This window comes from Oncorhynchus kisutch, linkage group LG7 (genome assembly GCF_002021735.2).
Source record: "Oncorhynchus kisutch isolate 150728-3 linkage group LG7, Okis_V2, whole genome shotgun sequence".
NCBI lineage: Eukaryota > Metazoa > Chordata > Actinopteri > Salmoniformes > Salmonidae > Oncorhynchus > Oncorhynchus kisutch.
In genome coordinates, this window is record NC_034180.2 from 33691651 (window position 1) to 33716300 (window position 24650).

Below are 24650 nucleotides of genomic sequence, written 5' to 3' on the forward strand. Positions count from 1 at the left end.
TGTTGTTGTAGAAGGATGGATGGTTAACACAGTTGTTTTTTATATGTTGTGTTGCTTAGTAAGTTACATCTGTCTAAAAGAGTTTGGCGATATGTAATATATATAAGTAAAAACAAGAAATATATACAGTGCATTCGGAAAGTATTCAGACCCCTTGACTTTTTCCGCATTTTGTTGTTACAGCCTTATTCTAAAATTGTTGAAAGATAATGAGGATCTGCACACAATACCCCATAATGACAAAGCGAAAACATGTTTTTAGTAATTTTTGCACATTTATTAAGAATAAAAAACAAAAATATCTTATTTACATAAGTATTCAGACCCTTTGCTATGAGACTCGAAATTGTGCTCAGGTGCATCCTGTTTCCATTGATCATCCTTGAGATGTTTTTATAACTTGATTGGAGTCCACCTGTGGTAAATTAAATTGATTGGACATGATTTGGAAAGGCACACACCTGTCTTTATAAGGTCCCACAGTTGACAGTGCATGTCAGAGCAAAAACCAAGCCATGAGGTCGAAAGAATTGCCCTTAGAGCTCCGAGACAGGATTTTGTCGAGTCACAGATCTGGGGAAGGGTACCAAAAAACATCTGCAGCTTTGAAGGTCTGCACGAACACAGTGGCCTCCATCATTCTGAAATGTAAGAAGTTTGGAACCACCAAGACTCTTCCTAGAGCTGGGCGTCCGGCCAAACTGAGCAATCAGGGGGAGAAGGGCTTTGGTCAGGGAAGTGACCAAGAACCCAATGGTCACTCTGACAAAGCTCCAGAGTTCCTCTGTGGAGATGGGAGAACCTTCCAGAAGGACAACCATCTCTGCAGCGCTCCACCAATCAGGCCTTAGGGTGACCAGATGGAAGCCACTCCTCAGTAAAAGGCACATAGCAGTCCACTTGGAGCTAACCAAAAGGCACCTAAAAGACTTTCAGACCATGAGAAACAAGATTCTCTTGTCTGATGAAACCAAGATTCAACTCTTTAGCCGGAATGCCAAATGTCACATCTGGAGGAAACCTGGCACCATCCCTACGGTGAAGCATGGTGGGGGCAGTATCATGCTGTGGGGATGTTTTTCAGTGGCAGGGACTGGGAGACCAGTCAGGATCAAGGGAAAGATGAACGGCGCAAAGTACAGAGAGACCCTTGATGAAAACCTGCTCCAGAGCACTCAGGGGCTCAGACTGGGGCAAAGGTTAAACTTCCAAAAGGACAACGATCCTAAGCAAACAGCCAAGACAACTCAGGAGTGGCTTCGGTACAAGTCTCTGAATGTCCTTAAGTGGCCAATCAGAGCACGGACTTGAACCAGATCATCTCTGGAGAGACATTTAAATAGCTGTGCAGCGAGGCTCCCCATCAAACCTGACAGAGCTTGAGAGGATCTGCAGAGAAGAATGTGAGAAACTCCCCAAATACAGGTGTGCCAAGCTTGTAGCGTCATACCCAAGAAGACTCAATGCTGTAATCGCTGCCAAAGGTGCTTCAACAAGGTACTGAATAAAGGGTCTGAATACTTATGTAAATGTGATATTTCCCATTAATTTGCAAAAATGTCAAAAAACGTGTTTTTGCTTTGTCATCATGATGTATTGTGTGTAGATTGATGAGGGGGGAAAAAACGATTTAATCCATTTTAGAATAAGGCTGTAAAGTAACAAAATGTGGAATGTCCACCAGAGTTGTTGCCAGAGAGTTGAATGTTTATTTCTCTACCATAAGCTGCCTCCAACGTCGTTTTAGAAAATTTGGCAGTACGTCCAACAGGCCTCACAACCGTAGACCACGTGTCCTGAGCCCTGGTCCTTCGGCTTCTTCACATGTGGGATCGTCTGGGGGGGGGGGGGGATTGGCTAGGCCTGGCTGCCAATTATGGCTCCATCCCTGCCCAGTCATGTGAAATCTATATATTAGGGCCGAATGAATTGATTTCAATTGACTGATTTCCTTATATGAACTGTAACTCAGTTAAATCTTTGAAGATGTTCCATGTTGTATTTATATTTTTGTTCAGTATACATTCTAATCAGGCTTTGAAGTTCATGTTTGATGCTTTTGTCTACATGGTCAGATGTGATCGTGGTCTGATCCAGTTGATAGCTTTCATAAGACATATAGCTCTTTGGGTTTTTCTGCTTGGATTGACAAAGGCCATAAAGTGATGTGAGATGTAACTGTGGCCAATGGCCATAGAAAAATGTCCAATTTATATACAGATTTATTTACAATCATCATTTAGCCTAGCTACACCCCACAGGACCGAAATGGTGCATCTGGTTTAGGGGTCATCCTCTGTTCTCTTTACAAAAAGAAGCCTCAGTCCCAGAGAGCAAGTTTTACTGTAAAGCCCTAATACTGCTCCACACATTCTTTACATTATAAAAAATAAGTGCAGGTTCCTCCTTTTGCCAGAACCGGGTTTAGAAATGAACTTAGTCAGTGGCCAATATTCATTTACAATCACAATTCACAGTTTTAAATCAAAGCATGAATGAATACTTCACCAGCAAACCAGTAATTCATGAAATGAACCAGGAATGGTAAGCAGTGGGAATGCAGTCCATCTTGATAAACAATTATTGCCAGAAAAAGAGAGGCTGAACATCGGATTAGTGGAGTTCCTTTGCTTTGTATCGTAAACAGCCACAGTAACCTGTTTCCAAAATAGCAAACCCTCCAAATTAAATCAAATGAGGTGGAAAGAAATGGTCACCTTGTTAGATGGAAGGACATTTATCTTTCTGATTTATTGTCACAACCGTACCAGAATTGGAATCCAGTATTTATAATTGAGTAGATAGAAATAGACTCTCTCCTGTTCTACTCATGCTTCACTTAGATATCTCACTCTAATCTATGGACCTGTGGTATTGAAAGTAAGATTCACAGCAGTTATCTCACAGTGAACATGATCTGGGCTACAGTATTACACAAAGTTGATCTGAGCCAACTGAGCATTCAGCTCTCATCTATTAGTAGTGTTTATTTCTGGTTGGTTAGGAGGATTATTCCTATTCCTTTATTCCTATCAAAGTTGAAATTTAAATCCTGACCAACAGGTGTTTACATACTGAGTCTGGCACGTGTCCACCGGCCATAGAGACAGGGCTAGCCCTTGGCATCCACACCGACCGGGTCACTATGCATCAGTGTCATTGGGTTTGCAATGGCTTCTCCTCCCCACAATTTAGGACAGAATGCAGAATGCCTCTCACAGGAGAGAGAGTCCCCACCGTGCACACTGTGTCCTCCTGACAGTCTCACCCCAGCACACTGAGTTTACCCAGTGGCATGGCACAAAGACTTATCGATCCAGTAAGCTATTTCTGCAGTCATACTTACTGTACCTACTATAGTAAAGACAAAATAGTGCATGGTATGTATTGAATTATTTCATCATTCAACAAGTATAATCAGCCAAGAAAGAATGGCCCCACCATGAAAGGCATAGCATTGCCTCTTGATTTAAATCCTTAGCTGTCTTTGAGAGGGCAGATGAAAGGTGCATCATTCAAGAAAATAAATAACGTTGTTCTCAGCCTCTTAAGTAGCCGGTGATTGACAGAGTGAAATGCAGTAGAAAGGAGGTTCTTTTTGATTTTCCTTCCAGCTTTCTTTGGCCTGCTGTGCTGCTCAGGGCCCCATCCAACCCTAAAATAACTCTTCATGCAGAAAGTCTGCCTCGGTCTCTTTCATTCACCCATTCCTTGCTATTTCTCTCCCTCTTTCCAAACATAAAATTCTCACGTGGAATGTTTCTTTAATTCCATCATATCCTCACTGCTGTTGGGGCTAGATTAAAGCCTTCCAGTGCACTTAGATTTGGAGACACCGTTGGGAATTATGTATATTTTGCGTCAGGCTGTGCTGTGCTGCCCATGTTCTGAATTACATACTTTGTAGTTATCTCATAACATAACATATGCCTATGTACATATGCTGTATGTATGAGTCGTGGGGTTGAAAACTGTTTAATTGGGGAAAATAGTCACATTTCACAGATGAATATAATATATGTGAAATTGTGTTAATTTACCTGTCAGTTCTTCTAAGAGTAATTCGTTTTACTGATTGAGTTCTTTCGGTCCGTGTTGTCAAATAGACGGCTGGCTGTAGTGTACATGTTGTCCGTGCTCTCCCACAGTGTCTTCTCTTACAACACTGAGCCCCAGTGGTTTACAACCATCCTACTGAAACCACATACCTGTCTGGATCTCTCATTGGGGACCTGTCATGAAGCTGTCATTGGGAACCTGTCATGAAGCTGTCATTGGGGACCTGTCATAAAGCCTTGGTGTGAAATAGAGTCCACTTTTAATATATGTTCCTCTCACATCAACATGTGTCCACCAGCTGGTAAAGTATCAAGGACATACATGTGTGAGCGTTTTGTAAAGACTACCTTCACATAAAGAGCTTCACAATCATGTTGGGTATTATAGATTCAAAAATGTTTTGGCTTGTATTAGTGGTGCTTTCTTCCTACTAAATAGATGATTGTGCTCCAGAGGCTAGGCATGCATTGCTACAGTTCAAAATATGTTTTAGCGTGAAGTCTGTCTTTGCATCCAACCAGTGCATATTCAAGCCTATCATTGAATCTGACAGTGTTCCTTTGCCTCCATGTCTGTGGGCCAGTTGCTCATCCTTATCAAAACCATGTCTGCTTGTCAGCCAAGTCACCTGTATGAGTTTTTGTTGGGGGGACAGATTTTTATGTTCCATTCAATTGTTTGAAGAGCATACACTGCTAAATGCATTAGCTGTATGAAAGAGATATCAGGCCAATATACTGTGGAAAATGTGGTTTATATGTATTGTCATCTAGCATCACACACACATAGAGTTCAGCCTGAAATATCTTCGAAAGGAAAGAGCATACTCAGTTTATGTATATAGGGGATGTTGACCAAATCTGCCTAATAATGTGGCTTGTCTTTAAGCCACTGGCCTCTCTGGTGACGTTGTTCAGTCAGGGGTGAAATAATTGCTACACAGACAGCTGTGTAGGCCAACTCTGCTTTACAGGCACACTGCGGATTAGCAGAGGGTTGCACAGTTCACAGTTCAGGGCATAACTCTCCCTGGCAGTTTGGATGGCTTTATGGGCCATTAGACAGATCCTGTAATCAATACACACACCATGCTCACACAGCCCTATCATTACCCACACACTGGACACTTTACATTACTCTTCCCAAACCAGGAGTCCTGCCTTCTCCTCACCAGTTGTTGTCTGTGTGGAGGTGGCAATCAGGTTCTTTTTGGGCCTCCTCTGGCCATATGTTTTTCTAATTGCTACCATGGACCACAAAATAGCTAGAATGAGTTACCATGGACCACAAAATAGCTAGAATGACTTATTATGGACCACAACATAGCTAGAATGAGTTATTATGGACCACAACATAGCTAGAATGAGGAACCATGGACCACAACATAGCTAGAATGAGTTATTATGGACCTCAACATAGCTAGAATTAGTTATTATGGACCACAAATTAGCTATAAGAAGTTATTATGGACCACAACATAGCTAGAATGAGTTATTATGGACCACAACATAGCTAGAATGAGTTACCATGGACCACAACATAGCTAGAATGAGTTATTATGGACCACAACATAGCTAGAATGAGTTACCATAGACCTCAACATAGCTAGAATGAGTTATTATGCACCACAACATATCTAGAATGAGTTATTATGGACCACAACATAGCTAGAATGAGTTACCATGGACCACAACATAGCTAGAATGAGTTACCATGGACCACAACATAGCTAGAATGAGTTACCATGGACCACAACATAGCTAGAATGAGTTACCATGGACCACAACATAGCTAGAATGAGTTACCATGGACCACAACATAGCTAGAATGAGTTACCATGGACCACAACATAGCTAGAATGAGTTATTATGGACCACAACATAGCTAGAATGAGTTATTGTGGACCACAACATAGCTAGAATGAGTTACCATGGACCACAACATAGCTAGAATGAGTTACCATGGACCTCAACATAGCTAGAATGAGTTACCATGGACCACAACATAGCTAGAATGAGTTACCGCATATACTCCATATACAGTAGTTGTTTTTCTGTGGATGAGGAGGTGAAAGGGTTGTTTTTCTGTTTACACATTGGTTTTGGTAGGCGAGCCTCTGTTAATGTAGGGCCACTAGAGAGGGGAGCAGAGCACTGCTACACTGCTCCAGCCATAGGAAGTCTGTCCAGTGTAATACATTCTTCAATTACATTTAGCTGTTTCTGTTTCTTTGTGTGTGATGTAACTGGTGTCATGATGCAGAGAGTGGATATGTCAGAAATCTCTTAAATGGAGAGACTAGAGAACTGCAAGACTTAGCTTTTTTATTGATTTACTTAACCCTTATTTTACCAAGTAAGTTGACTGAGAACACATTCATTTACATACAAAACACCAAACAAAAAGCTATCCCCACCTCTGCGTCACCCCCAACACTGTCACAGTTTATTGTGAAATAAACACAAATGACTTATTTGAAGTTCGTGGCACCACGTGGTTTTCTGTTTCATAACGCATTTGTGTCCAGTACACAATTTCTTCAACACAACTTCTTAAGTTAGCTATGTGACTAATGTTAGCTAGGCTATGGGTTAAGGTTAGGGGTAGGGGTTACGGCAAAGGGTTAGATTTAGGTAACATGCTAGCTAAGTAGTTAAATGGTTTTAAGGTTAGGGTTAGCTGACATGCTAAGTAGTTAAAAAGTAGCAAGGACTTTTAAAGTTGTCTATCATGTTATTTGAACACACGACATTTGGGTTATACATGTCGCATTATACACCTACCGACCCTCCCCGACAAACCCTCTTCCTATTGTTTCTGTCTTAAGTAACCTAATGTCTTTATCTGTGATTGAAATGCACTGTATACAATATTTTTGTGGTGACTTTTTTCTTGTGTCTGTCACGAATTTCACATAAGTAACTTTTATCTATTTCACAATAATTTGTGATAGCCTTACACTCTCCTGCACGCCACAGTTTAGTCAGAACAACACACAGCCAATCATATATCATGCTCCCTCCGGCTCCATGGCCGTATGGAAAACGTTGTGATGTTATCCCAAGGAGAATGGAGTTTGTGGGTTTTGGTGACCATGACCTCTCACATTCTTAAGTTAGTGGGCACACACCCCTAGATATCCCCCAGTACATTGCTCGTTATAGGCTGAAGTAGGGAGCCTGTGGGGTGCGGCGAAGAGACATAGTGTGGCTAAAGGTAATGTACACAATGTCATGGGTCAACCTCAGGTTAACTAAACCCCCCAGACAACTTGATGTGGTTGGAGAGAGAGTGAATGCCCTAACTACTGTATTAGGTTGAAAAACTGCACTGTGACAGAAAAAGTGAAAAGGTATGAAAAGGGCACCTCCATTTTCTGAAAGATTACCCCTTAAGGATTTACCATTAAGGGAAAAGAGCACAAAGTACCACAGAGCTACCACAAAGGACCAGTCATCAGTCAGTCCTGAGCTGAGCTCCCTCACTTCTGCTGGTAATGATTAGGCTGCTAGATAGTGGTGGGTGAGAGGGATGATTTGGATGATATATTGGGCAATGGACAGTGACAAACTCTGAAATTCTTCTTAGGGATGTTAAATGATGGTACTGAAATGTGCAAATGCTCAATTTTGAAAACAATATAACCTGTGCTATTTAATAACATAAATAATCTGATCAATATCAGGGTTGCTAAAATACCAGTGTACCACAATTCTGCTGAGACAATTCTGCAGTGTTACTTATTTGTTAGGAAACATTTTAGACATGCTTCTTTCCACTTGTAGTACCATATACTACAAGTGGCAATATATCTAGCCGATCCCAGAATCCATAACACTTAACATATAAATGGCTTCTGTCCGATCTCTGGTTCTTACCCTTCAATAGAAATGATTACACCTCCCAGAGCCTACCGTTTAATTATTTTAAAAGACATCCGTTCAGTAGCAAAATACAAGAGTCCTTTCCTTAGTCAGTCCAACGTTAAATAATTATGAAAATGTGCTTTAATAAAACCTCCTGGGAGCAGGTTTTTGTTGTATTGTAGAAGGTGGGGGAGTGTGGTAAAGTGAGTGTTAGTGTTATGACCTCTCTGATATCACACACATGGCTCAGTGTTCCAGAGTTTAGCATGTTTCCATTCTTCACTTTGAACAGATATTCTTCCATATATTTTGAAAGGGCCCTTGGTGGTGAGCTCTTTAGTTATTTGTATTCTCGACAAAGTGAGCCTCAATCCTAATTTGTTGAATGGCTCCCTGGCCTTAATGTTCTGAATGGCACATCATTCCCTCCAACCGTAGATTGAGGGGTACCCCAAGATTATCACGATTCCGCTGTCATTATTTATATAATTTTCAAAAAGCACCAATATCAAGTTAGCGGAGGTAGTATTGTTGACCTGTGAGATACATTTGAGACATTTTCATATGTGTTTGAGTTTCAAATTTCCTGGGCTGAGAGAGAGGATTGTAAAAGTTTGTGAGGTGGAGAGAGGGGACAAATCTTCAGCAAATAGTAATGGCCTGAAGACATGCACTCTGTTGGAAACGAGAGCCCGGCCCCATGCAGTGAATAGTAGGGCTGGGAATTGCTAGGGACCTCACAATACAATATTATAACGATACTTAGGTGTTGATACAATATGTACTGCGATTCTCACAATTCTATATGTATTGCAATTCGATACTGCGCTTTTTAATTTTTAATTTTACATTTTACCTTTATTTAACCAGGTAGGCCAGTTGAGAACAAGTTCTCATTTACAACTGCGACCTGGCCAAGATAAAGCAAAGCAGTGCAACAAAACAACAACACAGAGTTACACATGGGATAAACAAATGTACAGTCAATAACACAATAGAATTACCTGTATATAGTGTGTGCAAATGAAGTAAGGAGGTAAGGCAATAAATAGGTCAATAGTGGCGAAGTAATTACAATTTAGCAATTTACACTGGAGTGATATATGTGCAGATGAGGATGTGCAAGTAGAAATACTGGTGTGCAAAAGAGCACAAAAACGAAAACAAATATGGGGATGAGGTAGGTAGTTGGTTGGATGGGCTATTTACAGATGGGCTGTGTGCAGCTGCAGCGATCAGTAAGCTGCTCTGACAGCTGACGCCTAAAGTTAGTGAAGGAGATATAAGTCTCCAACTTCAGTGATTTTTGCAAATCATTCCAGTCATTGGCAGCAGAGAACTGGAAGGAAAGGCATCCAAACTAGGAGTTGGCTTTGGGGATGACCAGTGAGATATACCTGCTGGAGCGCGTGCTACGTGTGGGTGCTGCTATGGTGACCAGTGAGCTGAGATAAGGCGGGGCTTTACCTAGCAAGGACTTATACATGACCTGGAGCCAGTGAGTTTGATGAATATGTAGCGAGGACCAGCCAACGAGAGCATACAGGTCGCAGTGGTGGGTGGTATATGTGATAGACTGCATCCAGTTTGCTGAGTAGAGTGTTGGAGGCTATTTTGTAAATGACATCGCCGAAGTCGAGGATCGGTAGGATAGTCAGTTTTATGAGGGTATGTTTGGCAGCATGAGTGAAGGAGGCTTTGTTGCGAAATAGGAAGCCAATTCTAGATTTAACGTTGGATTGGAGATGCTTGATGTGAGTCTGGAGGGAGAGTTTACAGTCTAGCCAGACACCTAGGTATTTATAGTTGTCCACATATTCTAAGTCAGAACCGTCCAGAGTAGTGGTGCTAGTCGGGCGGGCGGGTGCAGGCAGCAATCGGTTGAAGAGCATGCATTTCGTTTTGCTAGCATTTAAGAGCAGTTGGAGGCCAGTGTTGTATGGCATTGAAGCTCGTTTGGAGGTTTTTTAACACAGTGTCCAAAGGAAGAAGGGCCAGATGTATACAGAATGGTGTTGTCTACATAGAGGTGGATCAAAGAATCACCCGCAGCAAGAGTGACATCATTGATGTATACAGAGAAAAGAGTCTGCCTGAGAATTGAACTCTGTGGCACCCCCATAGAGACTGCCAGATTTCCGGACAACAGGCCCTCCGATTTGACACACTGAACTCTATCTGAGAAGTAGTTGGTGAACCAGGCGAGGCAGTCATTAGAGAAACCAAGGCTGTTGAGTCTGCCGATAAGAATACGGTGATTTTACTGTGATTCGATCTTCCAAACATATTGTTGCAGAGGGACAAGAGAGAGCCATAAGAAAACAAGATTTAATCAGTCATGGGTATAATAGTGCTAAACCATGTTGTCTCACAATTTAAAAAGAAGATGGAGAACAACCTATAAAAGGCAGAATACTGGAGTTTTGGTGAAGGTACAGCTGTCTAGCGCAAAAATTATATTACGATACTGACAAAAATTATATTGTGTGTGATATATTGTCAAATATATCCCGATCTGTAACTGTATTGATTGTTTCTCCCATCACTAGTGGATAGGGGTTGCTGCCTACCTCAAGCTTCTCTCCATCCAACACAGGGCCTTAATAGGTAACTCAGACCTGCTGTGCTGTGGGAACTATGAATGCTATTTGAATGCTATAAAGGTCCTATCTTATTTTAATATACACAATTTACCACTAAATCAATCAAGAACTCATACAATAAAATATCTTCAAATACTGTATATGCATGCTTTTTTAAATGTTTTTTTATGGTCTGTTGTACAGGATTACTTTGGCCACAGAGTGAATGTTGTTTGGAAATTAGGGATTCTGCAGTAGACCTCAGCTGTCATGGATTTGTTCAGGACTGTTATCCCCCTGACATCCCTCCCTCTCCCTTCCTTAAAACTGCCTTCAAATAACTTGGACTGGAGATTGATTTTAAGGACAGGACTTGGACTGGAGATTGGTTTTAAGGACAGAACTTGGACTGGAGATTGGTTTTAAGGACAGAACTTGGACTGGAGATTGGTTTTAAGGACAGAACTTGGACTGGAGATTGGTTTTAAGGACATAACTTGGACTGGAGATTGGTTTTAAGGACAGAACTTTGACTTGAGATTGGTTTTAAGGACAGAACTTGGACTGGAGATTGGTTTTAAGGACAGAACATGGACTGGAGATTGGTTTTAAGGACAGAACATGGACTGGAGATTGGTTTTAAGGACAGAACATGGACTGGAGATTGGTTTTAAGGAACTTGAACTGGATTTCACATTCATACAGTTACATGTTTGAACTGAGCTCACAAAGTAGAGCTGTGATTAATGGACAGTATCTGCTTGCATGGAGACTTGGAGTACATGCTTCCATTGAATGACCAGGTCCAGGAATGCCCACGTTTATGCACTTTTCAGATGACTGGCTTTGGAATCTGTTGCTTTAAATTGCTCATTCAGTCTCAGTCATAATTAACCACTACAATGACCCTGCCAGGTATATGTTTCCCAACTTCTGTTTAGTGTTTCAAAGAAAATGAGTATTTATTATTATTCCCCAATGCAATAATTAAACCACATATTTGTGAAATAGATGGAATGTGAGGCAATTAGTTTTAATGATGTGCAAGAAAAATCTGCACGACAGCAATTACCGCGACAAAGTGTTCACCAGCCAGGCAGGGAGGCAGGCCAGCCCCATGCAGCAGGACAGACCAAGGGAAGAGAGACAGACAGCGACACTGCAGCAGCCAGGCTTGTGTGGGACTCTAGTAAGAGTCAGAAGGGCCAGGGTCAGTGCCCACTGCCCAGCCAAGCCCATTGTCAATTAATGGAATGCATGTTTGGTGCCACATTGTGTCACTTTAATGACTGCTGTTGGGCGACAGAGCTGAAGAGGGTCATGTATTCAGGGTCACATACGCAGACTGTGATGTATACCAACCGTACAATTAGGCAATTTTCTAGGCCAGTTACACAAATTGATAAATTAGTATACATATTTGTTCCAATTCAGATGGCATGGTGTCAGAGTGGGTGTGGTGGTTGGGAGGGGTGGAATGGGAGGGGGGGGGGTTGCTCATTTACTGAACTCTCCCTCATATGTCAATCGACTCCTTGGACTGTTTGATCCTCAAAGTTTTCCTCAAACCCTTGTAATCTTTGAGGTTGAACAGACTCTGGACACGATGGTGGCAACAGGCCAGCCTCAAGTCTGGTTAGTGGATGATATATTTAACTCTTTGCCAAATAGAGACAAAGCATTTCTTATTTTATCCCATAGTGTACTAGAAAACTCAGATCACATAACAAATTCAATTTCCCTGACTGAATGTGTAGTATACTTCATCATCATTTCCCTGACTGAATGTGTAGTATACTTCATCATCATTTCCCTGACTGAATGTGTAGTATACTTCATCATCATTTCCCTGACTGAATGTGTAGTATACTTCATCATCATTTCCCTGACTGAATGTGTAGTATACTTCATCATCATTTCCCTGACTGAATGTGTAGTATACTTCATCATCATTTCCCTGACTGAATGTGTAGTATACTTCATCATCATTTCCCTGACTGAATGTGTAGTATACTTCATCATCATTTCCCTGACTGAATGTGTAGTATACTTCATCAGAAAGGACTGGATTTTCCCCAAAGCAGTTCAAACTAATGCTCTAGCAAATGTGTGGGTTTAAATAGAATAGACTTCCCCATAAACCACAGGAATATGGTCAAGGACTATTATTTAATTCCCAGTTTGTTCCCTTTTGTCATCATGTTGCGATGATTGACTGTTTGTATTGCATACTCTCAATTAGCATACATCATGTTGTGAGAAAGTTGTGCTGAATTCAAAACCATGTGGTGCTAGTTTAATTCAAATTGCCGTTTCATGGCAATTTTAGGTATATTGCTCGGATACAATTAGAGAGAGCGAGAGAACAAAAGACTGAAGCCAAGCTGTGAGCAATAATGCCTGAAGGGGTGTGGTATATGGCCAATATACCACGGCTTAGTGATGTTCTTAGTCACAACACAATGCTGAATGCCTGAATACAGCCCTTAGCTGTGGTATATTGGCCATATAACACAAACCTGCAAGGTGCCTTATTGCTATTATAAACTGGTAACCAACAAAATTAGAACAGTAAAAATAAATGTTTTGTCATACCCGTGGTATATGGTCTGATATACCGCGGCTGTCAGCCAATCAGCATTCAGAGCTCGAACCACCCAGTTCATAAATTAGAATAATCATGTTCCTTGGTGTGGCAGCCAAGGACTCGGTCATCCTCATGCATTAGAGGACACCTAGGATGTCCATTCGTCTCTCACACCAGACAAACTGGACCCCATGTCTGAATGGCATCATATTGCTAAAACAGGAAGCCTACAGCAGGTAGACCATGCAGCCCGTGGGGCCCTTAGCTACCAGCTCTCCTCACAGTGCCAAAAGCAGTGGAAGTTTTCCTGCCTGCGATCTGTCAGTGGCACGGCATCTGTGTCAATAGCATTCCACCACTGTGGACAGAGCACTGCAGTTTGCTTTAGCTTCCAGAGAGTAGCAACCTGATTTAGTGTTTGAGAACAATGTCATCAATTCTGCAGTGCTATCAAGTGCATACATTTGTGTCACAAGATGGAAAGGTTGTTTGCTATGAATCTCATGCCACAGGTCTAAGAATAGTGTTCAAGTAGCCAGACTGAGGTGCAGGGAGGGCCCAAATTTGGACGTGTGCAGATTGTTTTGCCATAACCATGAAATTACCTCAACGATTGCTGTATTTGCAGATAATTGAGAACTATTGTTTATACATCAATCGTTGACCAGACAAGGAAAACACATCCCCACATCCCCTGTAACAGCACGCATTAGATTTGGAATCAGTGACCAAAGGAATTTCTAGAAAAACTGCTGATCATTGGAACACCAGCAGCATTAAGCACAGCCAAGGAGCTGAAGGGACTCTTACCTTAGTGAGAAATGGGTTAAATGTAAGAGATCACATACATTTAGACTTAACAGGGCTGTCTTGGGCTCAGGTGAAATTGAACATGTCATTCCCTCCAGGCTTTGTACTATAAGGAAACCAGAGTAAAAGCAACGGCAATTGGTCCTTGATTGAATCACTTAAAGTAAAGCCGGCTAGTGCAGAGATAATGTAGTCCATGTCTGGAGATGCTCTTTTATGTGAAAGGCCACATGTTCTAACATGACACTGTTAAAGATCTGCCTCCATCTCTCTCTCTGCCCCCTGCAGCCGACTGCCAGCCCCCCTGCAAAAACCGTGGCTCCTGCAGCAGGCCCCACACCTGTGTGTGCCGCTCTGGGTTCCAGGGGGCCCGCTGCGAGGAGGCTGCCCCAGAGCAGGTGTACATCCACACCGGAGGGTCCCTGAGGCGCATCCAGCCAGGCACCAACCCCTTCCAGAGAGAGCAGCCCAGGAGGAAACCCACGGAGAGGCAGGCGGTAGACATCCCCAGCCCTGAGACCACCAGACAGTCTCTCCAGCCTGTGTAAGTCCATCATTGCACTGTACCTCCTTCCTGATGGAGTATTTAGACATTTATAGATGGTTACTCACTGACCTTATTTTTATCTGTTTAGCTGGAGGAACAATGTGTTTTCCCAACACAAGCTACACTCTTAGAAGAAGGATTCCAAAAGGGTTCTTTGGTTGTCCCCATAGGAGAATCCTGTTGGGTTCCATGTAGAACTCTTTCTGGAAAGGGTTCTACATGGACCCAAAAGGGTTCTACCTGGAACCTAAAAAGGTTGTTCAAAGGGTTCTGTTATGGGGAGCAGCTAAATAACCCTTTTAAATCAAATAAAATACAATTTGCGCCAAATGCAACAGGTTGTAATGATGGGGCGGTGAGTCGGAAGCAGGTGAAACATTTTAATAAAACCAAAAACACGACACTAACTTAAGGCAGACCGCTGATACACAAGAACAATACCAACTGGTAAGTGAACATGGGAGAGTGACATATTAAGGGGGGGAAATGATGAAGGTAGTGGAGTCCAGGTATGAATCATAATGATTAACAGGTGTGTGTAATGATGAATCCCAGGACTGGTGGTTAGTACTCTGGCGACGCCGGAGGGGAGGATCAGGAGCAGACATGACACAGGTGTAATCCTTACCATGAAATGGTTACTTTACGAGCTCTAAACCAACAATGCATAGTTCATTTTTTTATTTGATTTATTTCACCTTTATTTAACCAGGTAGGCCAGTTGGGGAACAAGTTCTCATTTACAACTGCGACCTGGCCAAGATAAAACAAAGCAGTGTGACAAAACAACAACACAGAGTTACACATGAGATAGACAAACATACAGTCAATAAGACAATAGAACAATCTATACAAAGTGTGTGCAAATGTAGTAAGATTAGGGAGGTAAGGCAATAAATAGGCCATAGTGGCAAAATAATTACAATTTAGCATTAACACTGGAGTGATAGATGTGCAAATGATGATGTGCAAGTAGAGATACTGGGGTGCAAAAGAGCAAAAACAATAACAATATGGGGATGAGGTAGTTGGGTGGGCTATTTACAGATGGGCTGTGATCGGTAAGCTACTCTGACAGCTGATGCTTATAGTTAGTGAGGGAGATATAAGTCTCCAGCTTCAGTGACTTGTTCAATTTGTTCCAGTCATTGGCAGCAAAGAACCGTAAGGAAAGGCGGCCAAAGGTGTTGGCTTTGGGGATGACCAGTGAAATATACATGCGGGGCTTTACCTAGCAGAGAATTATAGATGACAAGGAGTCAGTTATAAAAATGAAGTAATAAAAATGGGCTAAATAAACTAAATAAATAAACTAAATAAACTAGGAAAAATAGTAAGACAATAAAAATAACAGCAACAATAACGAGGATATATACTGTAGAAGGGTTACCGGCATTGAGTCAATGTGCATGTAGGTAGGGGTAAAGGGACTATGCATAGATAAACAGAGAGTAGCAGCAGCGTGGGTGAAGAGTGTGAAGGAATGTGAATGAATGTGTGTGGCGTCAATATGCATGTGTGTGTGTGTGTTGGAGTGTCAGTGTAGTATGTGTGAGTGTGTGGTTAGAGTCCAGTGAGTGTACATGGAGTCAGTGCAACAAATAATAATACAGTTGAAGTCAGAAGTTTACATCCACTTAGGTTGGACTCATTAAAACTCGTTTTTCAATCACTCCACAAATTTCTTGTTAACAAACTATAGTTTTGGTAAGTCGGTTAGGACATCTACTTTGTGCATGACACAAGTAATTTTTCCAACAATTGTTTACAAACTTATAATTCACTGTGTCACAATTCCAGTGGGTCAGAAGTTTACATACACTAAGTTGACTGTGCCTTTAAACAGCTTGGAAAAGGATGTCATGGCTTTAGATGCTTCTGATAGGCTAACTGACATAATTTGAGTCAATTGGAGGTCAATTGGGTCAATTGAGTCAATTGGATTCAAACTCAATGCCTCTTTGCTTGACATTATGGGAAAATCAAAAGAAATCAGCCAATACCTCAGAAACTTTTGTAGACCTCCACAAGTCTGGTTCATCATTGGGTGCAATTTCCAAATGCCTGAAGGTACCATGTTCATCTGTACAAACAATAGTCCACAAGTATAAACAAAATGGGACCACACAGCCGTCATACCGCTCAGGAAGGAGACGTGTTCTGTCTCCTAGAGATGAACGTACTTTGGTGCGAATCAATCCCAGAACAACAGCAAAGGACCTTGTGAAGATGCTGGAGGAAACAGGTACAAACGTACTGTATCTATATCCACAGTAAAACAAGTCCTATATCGACATAACCTGAAAGGCCGCTCAGCAAGGAAGAAGCCACTGCTCCAAAACCGCCATAAAAAAGCCAGACTACGGTTTGCAGCTGCACATGGGGACTAAGGTCGTACTTTTTGGAGAAATGTCCTCTGGTCTGATGAAACAAACATAGAAATGGTTAGCCATAATGACCATCGTTATGTTTGGAGGAAAAAGGGGGTGACTTGCAAGCTGAAGAACACCATCCCAACCGTGAATCACCGGGGTGGCAGCATCATGTGTGGGGGTGCTTTGCTGCAGGAGAGACTGGTGCACTTCACAAAATAGATGGCATCATGAGGGAGCAAAATTATGTGGATATATTGAAACAACATCTCAAGACATCAGTCAGGAAGTTAAAGCTTTGTCGCAAATGCATCTTCCAAATGGACAATAACCCCAAGCATACTTCCAAAGTTGTGGCAAAATGGCTTTAGGACAACAAAGTCGAGGTATTGGAGAGGCCATCACAAAGCCCTGACCTCAATCCTATAGAAAATGTGTGGGCAGAACTGAAAAAGTGTGTGCAAGCAAGGAGGCCTACAGGAGGAATGGGCCAAAATGCACCTAACTTATTGTGGGAAGCTTGTGGAAGGCTATCCGAAACGTTTGACCCAAGTTAAACAATTTAATGGCAATGCTACTAAATACTCATTGAGTGTATGTAAACTCCTGACCCACTGGGAATATGATGAAAGAAATAAAAGCTAAAATAAATAATTAATTCTACTATTATTCTGACATTATCACATTCTTAAAATAAAGTGGTGATCCTAACTGACCTAAGACAGGGAATTTTCACTTAAATGTCAGGAATTGTGTGAAAAACTGAGTTTAAATGTATTTAGCTAAGGTGTATGTAAACTGCCGACCAACTGTAGATAAAGTAAAGGGGTCAATGTAAATAGTCTGGGTAGCCATTTGATTAACTGGTCAGTAGTCTTATGGCTTGGGGGTAGAAGCTGTTAAGGAGCCTTTTGGACCCTGACTTGGCACTCTGGCACCGCTTGCCGTCTAGTAGCAGAGAGAACAGTCTATGACTTGGGTGGCTGGAGTCTATGACAATTTTTAGGGCATTCCTCTGACACCGTCTGGTATGTAGGTCCTGGATGGTAGGGAGCTCAGCCCCACTGATGTACTGGGCCGTACGTACTACCCTCTGTAGCGCCTTGCGCCTTGCACTACAGAGCAGTTGCCATACCAAGCTGAAATACAGGATGCTTTTGATGGTGCAGCTGTAGAACCTTCTGTGGATCTAAGGACCCATGCCAAATCTTTTCAGCCTCCTGAGGGGGAATAGGTGTTGTCGTGCCCCCCTTAAGACTGTGTTAGTGTGTATGGACCATGATAGGTCCATAGTGATGTGGACACCAAGGAACTTGACACGCTCAACCTTCACCACTACAGCCCAGTCGATGAGAATGGGGCATGCTTGGCCCCCCTTTTCCTGTAGTCCACGATCAGCTCCTTTGTCTTTCTCACGTTGATGGATAGGTTGTTGTTCTGGCACCACACTGGCAGGTCTCTGACCTCCTCCCTATAGGCTGTCTCATCGTTGTCAGTGATCAGGCCTATCACCGCTGTGTTGTCGGCAAACTTAATGATGGTGTTGGAGTCGTGCGTGGCCATGAAGTCGTGGGTGAACAGGGTGTACAGGAGGGGATTAAGAACGCAACCCTGAGGGGCCCCCGTGTTGAGAGTCAGTGTGGAAGAGGGGGAGCCCGTCAGTAAGTCCATTATCCAGTTGCAGAGGGAGGTGGTCATTCCCAGGATCCTTAGCTTAGTGATTAGCTTGGAGGTCACTATTGGGTAGTCAATGAACAACATTCTCACGTAGGCTTTCCTACGGGGCAGTAGTCATTTAGGCAGGTTACCTTGGCTTTCTTGGGCACAGGGACTATGGTGGTCTGAATTGATTTAGCATTGATTTGATTTAGCCCGTCTGGTATTTGTAATCCGTAATGGTATGCAAGCCCTGCCACATCCGACAAGCATCAGAGCTGCTGTAGTGGAATTCGAATTTAGTCCTGTATTGACGCTTTGCCTGTTTGATGGTTTGTCGTAGGGCATATCAGGATTTATTTTAAGAGTCCGTATTAGTGTCCCGCTCCTTGAAAGTGGCAGCCATAGCCTTTTTTCTCAGTGCGGATGTTGCCTATAATCCATGGCTTCTGGTTGGGATATGTACGTACGGCCACTGTGGGGACGACGTTGTCAATGCACTTATTAATGAAGCCGGTGACTGATGTGGTATGCTCCTCAATGCAATCGGATGAATCCCGGAACATATTCCAGTCTGTGCTAGCAAAACAGTCCTCTAGCTTAGCATCCACTTCATCGGACCACTGAGTTTTTGCTTGTAAGCGGGAATCAGGAGGATACAGTTATGGTCAGATTTGCTAAATGGAGGGCGAGGGAGAGCTTTGTACGCGTCTCTGTGTGTAGAGTAAAGGCAATCTAGAGGTTTGCCCCTATTTACACATGTGATATGCTGGTAGAAATGAAGTAAAACATATTTCAGTTTCATGCATTAAAGTCCCCGGCCACTAGGAGCGCCGCCTCTGGATGAGCATTTTCTTGTTTGCTTATGACCTTTTACAGCTCGTTGAGTGTGGTCTTAGTGCCAGCATCGCTATGAAGAATATACAGTCATGGCCAAAAGTTTTGAGAATGACACAATTATAAATTTTCACAAAGTCTACTGCCTCAGTTTCGATGATGGCAATTTGCATATACTCCAGAATGTTATGAAGAGTGATCAGATGAATTGTAATTAATTGCAAAGTCCCTCTTTGCCATGCAAATGAACTGAATCCCAAAAAAACATTACCACTGCATTTCAGCCCTGCCACAAAAGGACCAGCTGACATCATGTCAGTGATTCTCTCGTTAACACAGGTGTGTGTTGACGAGGACAAGGCTGGAGATCACACTGTCATGCTGATTGAGTTCGAAAACAGACTGGAAGCTTCAAAAGGAGGGTGGTGCTTGGAATCATTGTTCTTCCTCTGTCAAACATGGTTACCTGCAAGGAAACATGTGCCGTCATCATTACTTTGCACAAAAAGGTCAAATCAAAATGTATTTGTCACATACACATGGTTAGCAGATGTTAATGTGAGTGTAGCGAAATGCTTGTGCTTCTAGTTCCGACAATGCAGTAATAACCAACGAGTAATCTAACATAACAATTTCACAACAACTACCTTATACACACAAGTGTAAAGGGATGAAGAATATGTACATAAATATATATGAATGAGTGATGGTACAGAACGGCATAGGCAAGATGCAGTAGATGGTATCGAGTACAGTATATACATATGAGATGTTAAATGAGGATATGTAAACGTAGGATATGTAAACATATAAAAGTGGCATTGTTTAAAGTGGCTAGTGATACATGTATTACATAAAGATGGCAAGATGGAGTAGATGGTATAGAGTACAGTATATACATATGAGATGAGTAATGTAGGGTATGTAAACATTATATTAAGTGGCATTGTTTAAAGTAGCCAGTGATACATGTTTTACATCAATATTTCCATTATTAAAGTGTCTGGAGTTGAGTCAGTATGTTGGCAGCAGCCACTCAATGTTAGTGGTGGCTGTTTAACAGTCTGATGGCCTTGAGATAGAAGCTGGTTTTCAGTCTCTCGGTTCCTGCTTTGATGCACCTGTACTGACCTCGCCTTCTGGGGTGAACAGGCAGTGGCTCGGGTGGTTGTTGTCATTGATGATCTTTATGGCCTTTCTGTGACACCGGGTGGTGTAGGTGTCCTGGAGGGCAGGTAGTTTGCCCTCGGTGATGCGTTGTGCAGACCTCATTACCCTCTGGAGAGCCTTACGTTGTGGGCGGAGCAGTTGCTGTACCAGGCGGTGATACAGCCCGACAGGATGCTCTCGATTGTGCATCTGTAAAAGTTTTTGAGTGTTTTTGGTGACAAGCCGAATTTCTTCAGCCTCATGAGGTTGGAGAGGCGCTGCTACAACTTCTTCACCACGCTGTCTGTGTGGGTGGACCAATTCGGTTTGTCCGTGATGTGTACGCAGAGGAACTTAAAACTTACTACCCTCTCCACTACTGTCCCGTCGATGTGGATAGGGGGCTGCTCTCTCTGCTGTTTCCTGAAGTCCACGATCATCTTCTTTGTTTTGTTGACATTGAGTGTGAGGTTATTTTCTTGACACCACACTCCGAGGGCCCTCACCTCCTCCCCGTAGGCCGTCTCGTCGTTGTTGGTAATCAAGCCTACCACTGTAGTGTCGTCTGCAAACTTGATTATTGAGTTGGAGGCGTGCATGGCCACGCAGTCGTGGGTGAACAGGGAATACAGGAGAGGGCTCAGAACGCACCCTTGTGGGTCCCCAGTGTTGAGGATCAGCAGGGTGGAGATTTTGTTACCTACCCTCACCACCTGGGGTCGGCCAGGAAGTCCAGTACCCAGTTGCACAGGGCGGGGTTGAGTTTGGAGGGTACTATGGTGTTAAATGCTGAGCTGTAGTCGATCAACAGCATTCTCACATAGGTATTCCTCTTGTCCAGATGGGTTAGGGCAGTGTGCAGTGTGGTTGCAATTGCGTCGTCTGTGGACCTATTGGGGCGGTAAGCAAATTGGAGTGGGTCTAGGGTGTCAGGTAGGGTGGAGGTGATATGGTCCTTGACTAGTCTCTCAAAGCACTTCATGATGACGGAAGTGAGTGCTACGGGCGATAGTCGTTTAGCTCAGCTACCTTAGTTTTCTTGGGAACAGGAACAATGGTGGCCATCTTGAAGCAAGTGGGAACAGCACACTGGGATAAGGTGTGAGTGCATCTACACGCACAGTGAGGCAAAGGCTTTTGGAGGATGGCTTGGTGTCAAGAAGGGCAGCAAAGAAGCCAATCGGGGACAGACTGATATTCTGCAAAAGGTACAAGGATTGGACTGCTGAGGACTGGGGTAAAGTCATTTTCTCTGTTGAATCCCCTTTCCGATTGTTTGGGTCATCTGGAAAAAAGCTTGTCCGGAGAAGACAAGGTGAGCGCTACCATCAATCCTGTGTCATGCCAACAGTAAAGCATCCTGAGATCATTCATGTGTGGGGTTTTCAGCCAAAGGAGTGGGCTCACTCACAATTTTGCCTAAGAACACAGCTATGTATAAAGAATGGTACCAACACATCCTCCGAGAGCAACTTCTCCCAACCATCCAGGAACAGTTTGGTGACGAACAATGCGTTTTCCAGCACGATTGAGCACCTTGCCATAAGGCAAAAGTGATATCTAAGTGGCTCGGGGAACAAAACATTGATATTTTGGGTCCATGGCCAGGAAACTCCCCAGACCTTAATCCCATTGAGAACTTGTGGTCAATCCTCAAGAGGCAGGTGGACAAACAAAAACCCACAAATTCTGTCTGACAAACTCCAAGCATTGTTTATGCAAGAATGGGCTGCCATCAGTCAGGATGTGGCCCAGAAGTGAATTGACAGCATGCCAGGGTGGATTGCAGAGGTCTTGAAAAAGAAGGGTTAACACTGCAAATATTGACTCTTTGCATCAACTTCATGTAATTGTCAATAAAAGCCTTTGACACTTATGAAATGCTTGCAAATATACTTCAGTATTCCAGAGTAACATCTGACAAAAATATCTTAAGACACTGAAGCAGCAAACTTTGTGGAAATTAATATTTGTGTCATTCTCAAAACTTTTGGCCACAACTGTAGATGAAAACTCTCTTGGTAAATACTATGGTCTACAGCTTATCATGAGGTACATTACTCAAAATCAGGCGAGCAGAACCTTGAGACTTCCTTAATATTAGCGATTGCGCACCAGCTGTTGTTAATAAAGAGACAAAGACCCCCCCCCCCCCCCCGATCTTACCAGAGGCTGCTGTTCTGCCTAGTAGATGCACGGAAAACCCAGCTAACTGTGTATTATCTATGTCCTTGTTTAGCCACGACTCAGTGAAACATAGGCTATTACAGTTTTTAATTCCTGTTGATAGGATAGTCTCGAACGGAGCTCATCCAATTTATTCTCTAGTGATTAAACATTCGCCTATAGAACGGAGGGTAGAAGTGGATTATCCACTCACCTACTCAGTTCACTAGGCATCCGACTCGCCAACCCCTGTAACAGCCCGTCTCCTCTTCATACGAATGACGGGGATTTGGGCCTGGTCCAGGAGGAGCAGTATATCCTTTGTGTCTGACTCATTAAAGAAAAATACCTTGTCCAGTTCGAGGTGAGTAAATGCTGTTCTGATGTCCAGAAGGTATTTTCAGTCATAGGAAACTTTTTCAAAAACATTATGTACAAGAAAAGTTCAAAACAGTGCAAACACACAAAATAGCACAATTGCTCAGGATCCCATAAAACGGCGGCTTAATAGGATAGGGGCTTTAATAGGATAGGGGCTTTAATAGGATAGGGGCTTTAAGAGGATAGGGGCTTTAAGAGGATAGGGGCTTTAAGAGGATAGGGGCTTTAATGGGATAGGGGCTTTAAGAGGATAGGGGCTTTAATAGGATAGGGGCTTTAATAGGATAGGGGCTTTAAGAGGATAGGGGCTTTAAGAGGATAGGGGCTTTAAGAGGATAGGGGCTTTAATGGGATAGGGGCTTTAAGAGGATAGGGGCTTTAATAGGATAGGGGCTTTAATAGGATAGGGGCTTTAAGAGGATAGGGGCTTTAATAGGATAGGGGCTTTAAGAGGATAGGGGCTTTAATAGGATAGGGGCTTTAATAGGATAGGGGCTTTAAGAGGATAGAGGCTTTAATAGGATAGGGGCTTTAATAGGATAGGGGCTTTAATAGGATAGGGGCTTTAATAGGATAGGGGCTTTAATAGGATAGGGGCTTTAAGAGGATAGGGGTTTTAAGAGGATAGGAGCTTTAATAGGATAGTGGCTTTAATATGATAAGGGCTTTAATAGGATAGTGGCTTTAATATGATAAGGGCTTTAAGAGGATAGGGGCTTTAAGAGGATAGGGGCTTTAAGAGGATAGGGGCTTTAAGAGAATAGGAGCTCAGTAAACATTGAATATGTAATACTGGGGTGGCAGGTAGCCTAGTGGTTAGAGCTTTAGGCCAGTAACCGAAAGGTTGCCGGATCGAATCCCCAAGCTAACAAGGTCAAATTCTGTTGTTCAGCCCCTGAGCAGTTAACCCACTGTTCGTAGGCTGTCATTGTAAGTAATAATATTTTCTCAACTGATTTGCCTAGTTAAATAAAGGTTAAATATAAAAGGAGGATAGGGAATTTAGGAGCTCAGTAAACACTGAATATGTAATTCTGGACATTTGCCCAAGATGCATACATTCTGGATTTTTAACACACTAAATAATGGCGTGACAGTCAAAAATTCTTGTTTCTATTCCAAGCAGACAGTGGGCCTTTTAAAGTGTAATCAATACTGATGTTCTAGATCACTGACATCTGAGATTTGTTTAAATTATTGTTGTTCAGAAGAGGATTTAAACCTCCGATGCCATTTATTTTGATCTATGATGGCAGTCTGACATGTGGGCATGCCAACCCCAAGGCGTATTGAAATGTTTTTGGCCGGTGTCATGGCACGCTGATATCCTTCTTCATTTGAACATGGAATTTGTCTCACTGTCAAACTTGGACTCAAGTGTTGATAAAACGTTGCTCATATAAAAATGAGTATTGCCTCTAAGCTCCTCATTTATAAAGTAAGAACACATAATACATTTTTCTCATCTAATGAAAATCAGCCTTATTCTGACAGGAGTAAGTAAAGGGAGTAGAAAGGCAATGTACTCTCCCCACCACCATTAGTTACACTACAACAACAGTTACATAGACAATGTAATACATGCTGTCATGTAAGTGCAATGATATTCTCTGTGATGTATATGTACAACATACGACA

At 42.6% G+C, this 24650-nt stretch overlaps 1 protein-coding gene across 1 annotated transcript in view; it reads left to right on the plus strand.

The window, feature by feature from the left end:
• LOC109893758 (latent-transforming growth factor beta-binding protein 2-like) overlaps nt 1-24650 on the plus strand; it is a 160967-nt gene that overhangs the window by 13547 nt on the left and 122770 nt on the right. Inside the window, exon 3 of the mRNA XM_020486971.2 lies at nt 14193-14448. Within this exon, the coding sequence (XP_020342560.2) occupies nt 14193-14448 (256 nt within the window). The remainder of the gene's footprint in view (nt 1-14192; nt 14449-24650) is intronic.